Genomic DNA, 8,081 nt, shown 5'->3' on the forward strand with positions numbered 1-8,081 from the left:
CATCTATCTATCTTGCCTGGCTTCAGCATTATTTTATACCCACTAGCTCCATGTCAGTGAACAGATGTAAGGTTTTAGCTTCAAATTTATAAGAAGTTAAACAAGCTATATTGTCTCATCAGGAGTTTGACCACACAGAAGAGACTGCTTGGCTCTGCCTTTCTTATTAAAATGTTGTTTGCAATGGACACTGTTCAAGGCTTCCAGTTGTCACTTAACAAGAGCAATCAATTTATAGCCAGCAACCATTCAAAGGAGCACCCCGAGCACACCTCAAGGATATTTAGCTGCTCTTCTAGCTGAAGTTTTGCAATGCTTACAAATACGCTATTTACTAGAAGTAAGCTTCCCAGACAGCCGGAAGAAGCTCAAGAAGAGCCAGACTCCAATACCAATGAAGTAAGTTGTACTAGCAGCATCCGCTCAAGTACTGCTTTGGTTAATCATACCACGTTGCTAACACGGCATAAAGCAGCACTGCAGTAAAGCCAGTTACTGTACCTGTTAAAGCAAGGATCATGCTAAAAAGCAGCCATGATTCAAGGTCAGCTATGAAAAACTGATGTTTTCAGCCAGTAAAATGGTGCCTTAGATTTCTGGTAGGAAAGGAGAATGCTACTCATTACTAATGGTGTGTTTAAATTACCACCTATCCTCAAAGCTGCCAGAATACAAGAGAGCTCAGTGTGCTAGAAATAACAGCAATGCCAGTGTGGGAGTGTAAAAGTTTAAGCGTTACCCACAAACTCCACCACCTAGCCTTGATGTTTGCTCTATATTTCTTAGAGCTATCATGTAGTGTCCTCTTATCCACTTCCATACATGCAGCAAGGAATGGATAAAAAGGAATATCCTGATCTTGATTTCTTGACAGGAAGTCATGCAGGTGACCTGACAGGTACCAGGCAGCTCAACAACGACTGCAGATATACAAATGAACCAATGGGTCAAACAGCAACTCCAAAGAGGAGGCTGCAGTCATAAATACTGAATAACCGAGACCCATGTGCATGCAGAGTCGAAGCATATGCACTGGAAAAGAGCTTTAAAAACCAGGAAGGCAAGGAAATAGAAACGAGGCAGGCACCAAGGCTCTGAATGAAGATACTCACATTTCTTTTCTGTGAATTGATGAAGCAAGCAGGATTTTCCTACACCCATGTCCCCTGTTACAGAAAACACAGTTACTGTGCTGGTAAGTGGTTTCAGAAGCAACATTTTCTTCAATTTAAGAACACTTAAAATTTGCCAGACAAGTGGTTTGTTCAGCCCTGCTATGCTATTCCCAGACAACAGGCAATGTTCCACCCCATTAGTGTCCTTCAAGCATCAGTGTTTTCCCTACTAATTCATTCACAGGCAAGAAAGAATATGACCAAAAAAAAATAAAAGTTTCACACAGGATTACTGTTACCAGTAAAACTTTAAGAGCCAAGCTTTCAAGGAGGACACCAACTTCAGCACCCCAATAAACCACAAAGCCCCATACATCCAGTACAAGGGACACAGGACTAGTGCAAAAAAACACCCTTGAGATTTGAGTGCTTAGGGCATAGCTCAAGTGTCCCCTGACCCAGCACATGCCACACCTCCCTCTACCAGCTGCTCCCAATGGCTGTGCACCCTATCCCTACAACTGTTCTACCCATATAATTACTTGAAGCCCATGTCTGCTGGACCCAAAATGCCTGAACTTCAAACACCGGCACAAACCCAAGAATCAATATTCCCATACACCCACCACTCAGCCCCTGTGCTGCTTTTGCAGCACCCAGGGAGCAAGAGGGAAGTATTCCCCTAACAGTGGTGTTGTTGTGGCACTCTTACATGTACTTTTGCAGGCCTTTGTTTGCACTGCTGGGTGCCTTTTTGCCTGCTCAATGGTGGGAGAAATTTGTTTTAATGGTACAATGCTTGAAACAGCAAAGAATTAAAGGGCATACTGGAAGTTTACTCCATCTGCACCCACCTTCTACTCAAAAATTGTAAGCTGTGTAGTCACACCCAGGTACTGGTACACATGTATTATAGCAACACTGAAGCACAAGTGCCTTTTACTAGGAAGCTATTAAAAACCCTTTCTCCGATTTCCACACACACTTCCAGTCCCACTTACAGAGTCCAACAGGTCAGTGAAACAAGCAGTACAAAACATTTGTTATAGTAGCACCATCTCCATACTCCAAGCATTCTCTGGAGCAGGGGCAGGCAACGTTTTTTTGGCCGGAGTGCCAAAAAAACCATGTCTACCTTGGAAGGGGCCGGAGTGCCAACATGCTGGAGTCCGGAGCAGCTGGGGCCCACAGAGCCTAGTTTGCTTGCAGCCTCCTAGCTGCTTGCTGGGAGCAGCCTGGACTCCATGGCTAGCAGCAGCTGCTTAGAGTCCCAGGCTGATGGTGGTGTGCTGAGCAAAATGGCTTTCTGTGCCAAGCCTGGCATGTGCGCCAGGGGTTGCTGACCCCTGTTCTGGAGGTTTCTATTGCACAGATTCAGAAATTAGTTTTTAAAAATGTAACTGTCTGTTACAAATTTGAAGACTTGTTCTTACAAAGGCTTGGCATTTTACAGAGGTGGGTTCTTTTTAAGTGTAGTATGCAAAGTCATCCCTGGCCACCCAGGTAAAGTCTGCACTGATTTCCTATCAAACCTACAGATGTCAAGCTAGAGCCAAGGATGCTGGCCTAGATGCTCAATTCTCATCTAAAGAGAGTTTGGTAGATGGAAAGGTGTACCTCCTGCCCTGCCCACAGGCTGACAGTCTGCAATACTAAGTTAGAGCAACCCCAGACATTGCTCTGACTTCAAGTCTAGGTGGCTCTGTTGAAGATGCCAGGAGGAAGCAGGAAGCTGGGACAAGCCCAGCTCCTCTCAGGCTCTCCACACTGAATTGGGGTTAAAAAGGCAGTCAAAAAGAGCTAATGACCTGACATATTGCAACAAAATGTAACAAAGAGAAACAACCTCACCCTGCTCAGAGAAGGGGTATCTGCACTCTTCATTCAAAAGCACACGCATGGCCCTCTCCAAAAGCACCTCAGTACTCAGCTTAAGTGCAAAAACCATGTTGGTTTGCTGCTCTTTTTCAGAGAGCAACTAGCATGCCCAAAGAGTAGCAAAAGGATCCAACTGTGGCCATCTGCTTTGTTTTTGCAGTTGTGGTATATTCTTTAGAGAGTGAATATTTCTGCAAGCCTATTCGTTTTCCCATATCCAAAGAAGGTTAACTATGCTATGTTTAACAAGCAGCAGAAAACCAAGTCTACAAAGATGCAAGTGCTTGGAAACTAGAAGTCAGAATTTTGGAGGATAAATCAAATGCAATTTAAACTACTCAAGGGAAGTAATGCTCAGAAGGCAAAAAGGTAGGCAAATTTCAGTAAATAATTCATGTTTAACACAGTAAAAGTATTCACCAATGGATTTTTGTGGGGTTGGAAAGATAAGGACAAGACTGCATTTCTTTTCATGCTGGGATGTACAAAGTGAGCTTTGTATACGAATACATATTTAACTGAAAGTTATCAAGGCCACAGGCACTGACCAGTTTAAATATACTTAAAGTGTCTATAGGCAAGCTTCCATATAAGTTTGGGCTTTTGGGGCTTTTTTTGTTTTTTGGGTTGGGGGCAGTATTTTTTTTTTTTTTTTATGATCACAAGCATCTTGCAAGTCTATACTTACCAATAATGATGTACTTAAAGATGTAGGAGTAGTTGTAAGGTGCAGTTGCCATTGTGGCACTGAAAAAAGCAAAAACAAAAAGAATATTAGCAATGAGAACTAGTTACTAAATAAGGTCTTAGATTAATTCCTCCCCTTCAAAGGATTTCGAATAAGTGTACGGTCTCCCCTACAGCTGCCCTTTCAGTCACAACTGAGAACTTCTCTTGCATTTCCATGCAATCAGCAGCTCAAGTTCTGCAGAAGTGCTAACTAACAGAAGAGATCTTGCAACAGACCATTCTTCCAAATCATTCACTCAAAAGCCTTTTCTGAACAATTTCCCAACCAGTGGTTTAACTACTTAGACACCAGCAGCAACTTCTGGCACTTGTTTGTACACTTACAGATGTTCACAGTTTGAACGGGAGAAAATAAGAGTGAAATGTCCCCTTTTTTTCATTAAAAAACAAAAACCTCCTAAAAGTCATTTACTCTTATTTTTTTGGTATCTAAAGCAAGTATTTTCTAGAGAAAAATTATTACCACATGCTCTTAAGCCATAAGTATACCAACTGTTTTGTTATGACAGTTTAATCCATTTTTTAGTGGTTTCACATGCAGCAACAGATTCACATAGTCTGGTTTCTAAGTCACTTAGATCACTCGAGTTCTCCGGAGGAAAGATACTTCACATCTCGTCCTTTAAGATTAGTCTAGACTTCTCGCTTAAGTGCCCAAGTGTTTGAGACTGGAGCCACAAGTCAGATGTTCAGGAAATTGGTCAACATTCCTGTGGCTTTAATCAGCATGGTAGAGCTCTGGTTTGCAGCGGCAAGATAAAGTTCCATCATTACATGTTACAAATTAGCTCCGGCCCCTGTAAAATCACAAGTTTCAGAGAGAGCCAACAGTCAAATCAAGACTTCTCCTCTGGTGCTAAAAACTAGTGATGGGACTTTCTTTCCTCCTCCCAAGATGCACAAGGTGACGGGAAAAGATAAAACCTCTCTTGCTGCTGTCAAATAGGAAGCAAAGTATGGATTTCATAACAAACTGCCTCTTCAAACAAGGATACAACACTAGTGGTTAAAGCAGCAACCAGTGTTCAACTTCTTGTACAAATAGCTGAAGACTTTCAAAACTTACAGTACCAGCTGTTGAATGTGCATCAATATAAAACCAAAATATTTACAAATACAGCTTGCATTCAGGGCAGATGAATGTTTGCAGCCCAAGTAGAATAAGGGAATTCCACATCAACAGTTTTGTCAAAGTGAACGTACCCAGATTTGAACAGTGCCCCAGCCCAGTTTTATAACATACTGGAAAGCTACTGAAGCATGTCCCAGTGAGAGCGTTCCAACCTCTCAGTACCACTAGGAACATTTTTTCTCCCATTCCAACTGCACAGAAATTAAAACTTGACAATTGCCTGATTTTGTGGCAGGACTGTCAATGAAGAATCATACTACAGCTCACTAAACAGGGCAGGGGGTCAGACTCGATGATCTACTAAAGTCCCTTCTGACCCTAAGCATCTATGAAATAGGAGAGACTAACATGCTAGAATAGGCAGGTTATTCTGTTCCTTTATGCTATCACATGCTTTATGATATTAAAGTTTTAAATCAATTACCTAACCTCTGCACCCAAAGCAATTTCATATTATGAATTAGGCAAGTGTTTTAGGTGGTGTGATGGCAAAGGATGAGACTGAGAGACTTGATTTCCCGTCTAGTTTGAAACACCCCATTTCCCTTTAGAATGAAGTACTTATTAAATAAAAACTGAACTTTCAAAAGAGACTTGCATGAAGTCCCAATTCCAGCATTAGTTGCAAGAAAAATTCAGCCTATTTGTTTTTGACCCTCACAGCTGTGGAAAACAGCTAATGGCTCAGAAGAATCCACATCACGAGATTGAAAGATTATGAACATCTCAGCTGGCGACTGTGAAGTAGGAGACCTGCCCACCCCTATGTAATGGGCATCCGGCAAAGGCAGCTCCTTAATGTTTAAGGGCCCCAAAGAGTGGCCTCCCCCCTACCTTATCATACCTGGACTATATTAAGAAAACCTTCAGAGACCCGACGCAAGTAAAGAGACCAGAACAATTTGATGATATGCATGGACATGATTATTACGCTACATACCATGTCTTATTAACTAGAGGAATACTTTAAAATTTGGTTGCAAGTGCAAAAGTTTCCCTTACTTTTATTCATTTTTTATTAATGACGACTCCCACAACTCAGCTTTTTCCTGCAAATTTCTCCCACCCTGAATGGAGTTATCTACCATCATTTACAGGTCACTTTGGTTTCAGATTCAGTGCTGCAATTCTGGGCTTACCAACATGGCTAGAAAATGTTAAAATCAGAAAGCAAACAAAAATATAAGAAAAGTAGGGAGATCTCTCTATCCATGTGCCTACCTACTTGTCTTCTATTTTTGTTTTCACAAGAAACTCAGTATGGAACTAAATTCGTTACGTTTTAAGTGCAAGTTAGTTAGATGAGAATGAAAAGAAAGATCAAGCTGTCGTTACAGTTAGACTACTATGCTATAAGCCTGTCCCCTTCCAGTTCTTGTTATTATTCCAAGAGGATGACCAAAAACTTATGGGCTACATTTCTGTAATAAAAGTCACCACCACCTCCACCACCACACGACAAGGCAGGAAGTACTGGTACTGTACTTAGTACAAAGTGCAATTCATAAATGCCTAAATATCTATTAACCCAGTATGCTACAGTAATTGCCTGACAACTACGCAGTCTCTACGAATTTGAGCACAGTACACTAAATATATGCAATTTAGCTTCTTGAGATAAAGGGTGCCACAGAGAATGTACAAAGCAATTTTTGTATTAGACCCAACACCTTAAGTGAGGGTCAAATCTGAAGAGATTTTCTTGCTATTTTAAGTAAGGAACATAAAATTATTCTAACTGAAGAACTAAATTTTGGTGACGAGATGCGAGAGGTGTACAAGTCACCATCACCACTTCTCCTATTTATGCAGCTCTCAAAGTGGTAAGCAACTACAATTGGCAAAGGTACTCAGGCCGATGAAATACCCAAGATTTCGTTACGAGCTCATAAATTCGATGCAAGCAACACAACATGTCGAAGCTGGTCTTACACTAGCTTTTGCTTTAAAAAGACTACATTTTAATGCATTTACAGTTTAGAACAGTGACTCTCAACTAGGGTGCCACAAAAGCTTTTTAAGGCTGCCACACAAGATCTGCACTGTTAGTGTGCAAACACATACACGATTCACAAGATAAACCCACATTTAAAATAGGAATCCATAGTATCAAAAGCATTCTGTTGTAGAGCCATTGTGATCTTTCTGCGATTTGCCTCAAGAAAATTACTCAATAATTTTCCCATACTCAAAAAGCAAGTGACAGCTAAGAACTGGTTTTCTGAGAGGTGCCTATAGTCTAAAGAGGTTGAAAATCACTGGCTTAGTACTTTTAAAATATGCAATTCCAACTTGTCATTATTAGTCCTCTCAATGCAAGTGTAAAGTCTGAGGCTGGCGACTTGGGTCACATAACGATTCCACTACTACTTTTGCCCTTTCTCTATGGACACAGATTTTACTAGCTCAGATGTTATAGGTAGCGCCACATCTTTTCTATACCAGGCATTAGGACAGGCTGCCATGTGCTACCACACTTAATTCTGGGGTGTGCCAGGAGTGGCCAACCTGTGGCACATGTGCCAAAAGCAACAGAAGCAGCCGGTGGCATGCAGATCAGGGAGGGGACAGGTAGCAGCAGCAGAAAACAGGACAGGTGGCTGAAAACAGAGCAGCAAATTGGGCAGGAGGCAGAGCAGCTGATCAGGCAGGGGAAGCGGACTGGAGTGGACCTCAAGGAAGATATGAAGCTAATCTGTAGTATGCCTGCCAAAAAAGGCTGGCCACCACTGGTCTAAGCAAAGCCTTAGGCATTTACCTTCATGATTTTGGGGAATATTTTGGGCAGTTAGAAGAATAATTTGATTGGAGAAATTTTCAATCTGAATGTAGTTTTGAGCAAGACGATGTAGACTGTTACCCAGGGATACAGCATTAACCTTTGCAACCGGCCAGAGAAGTTTGCTTTACCTTTTGACCATCTTCTCTGAACCCCTGGTAGGGAAGTTGGCATTTCTTTATTCCACCATAGGTAGTTTGTCCAATGGGCTCTTACATGCATCAGGATGGGTCTAGGTGTAGCTGGTCCTGCCTTGGTACAGAAGGACAGACTAGATCTCTAAAAGCCTAGAGCCCTAGCCAGAAGTCATTACAGATCCTAGGTCCTCTTCTCTATCTGCTATGTTCAGTGAGATGCAGTGACTAGACAGGGCCCTATTAAAGATTCAATACATTGGCATTTTTCCATATGGAAAAAAAAGTTGGCC

At 41.7% G+C, this 8,081-nt stretch overlaps 1 protein-coding gene across 1 annotated transcript in view; it reads right to left on the bottom strand.

Annotated features, from left to right (window-relative positions):
• RAB14 (RAB14, member RAS oncogene family) overlaps positions 1–3,784 on the bottom strand; it is a 12,628-nt gene extending 8,844 nt beyond the window's left edge. The window contains exons 1-2 of the mRNA XM_019540970.1: positions 3,682–3,784; positions 1,113–1,166 (exon numbers count right to left, since the gene is read on the bottom strand). Coding sequence (XP_019396515.1) covers positions 1,113–1,166; positions 3,682–3,733 — 106 coding nt within the window. The 5' untranslated portion in view covers positions 3,734–3,784. The remainder of the gene's footprint in view (positions 1–1,112; positions 1,167–3,681) is intronic.
• Between the last annotated feature and the right edge of the window lie 4,297 nt (positions 3,785–8,081).

Source organism: Crocodylus porosus, unplaced genomic scaffold (assembly GCF_001723895.1).
Source record: "Crocodylus porosus isolate Cpor-Errol unplaced genomic scaffold, CroPor_comp1, whole genome shotgun sequence".
Taxonomy (NCBI): Eukaryota; Metazoa; Chordata; order Crocodylia; family Crocodylidae; genus Crocodylus; species Crocodylus porosus.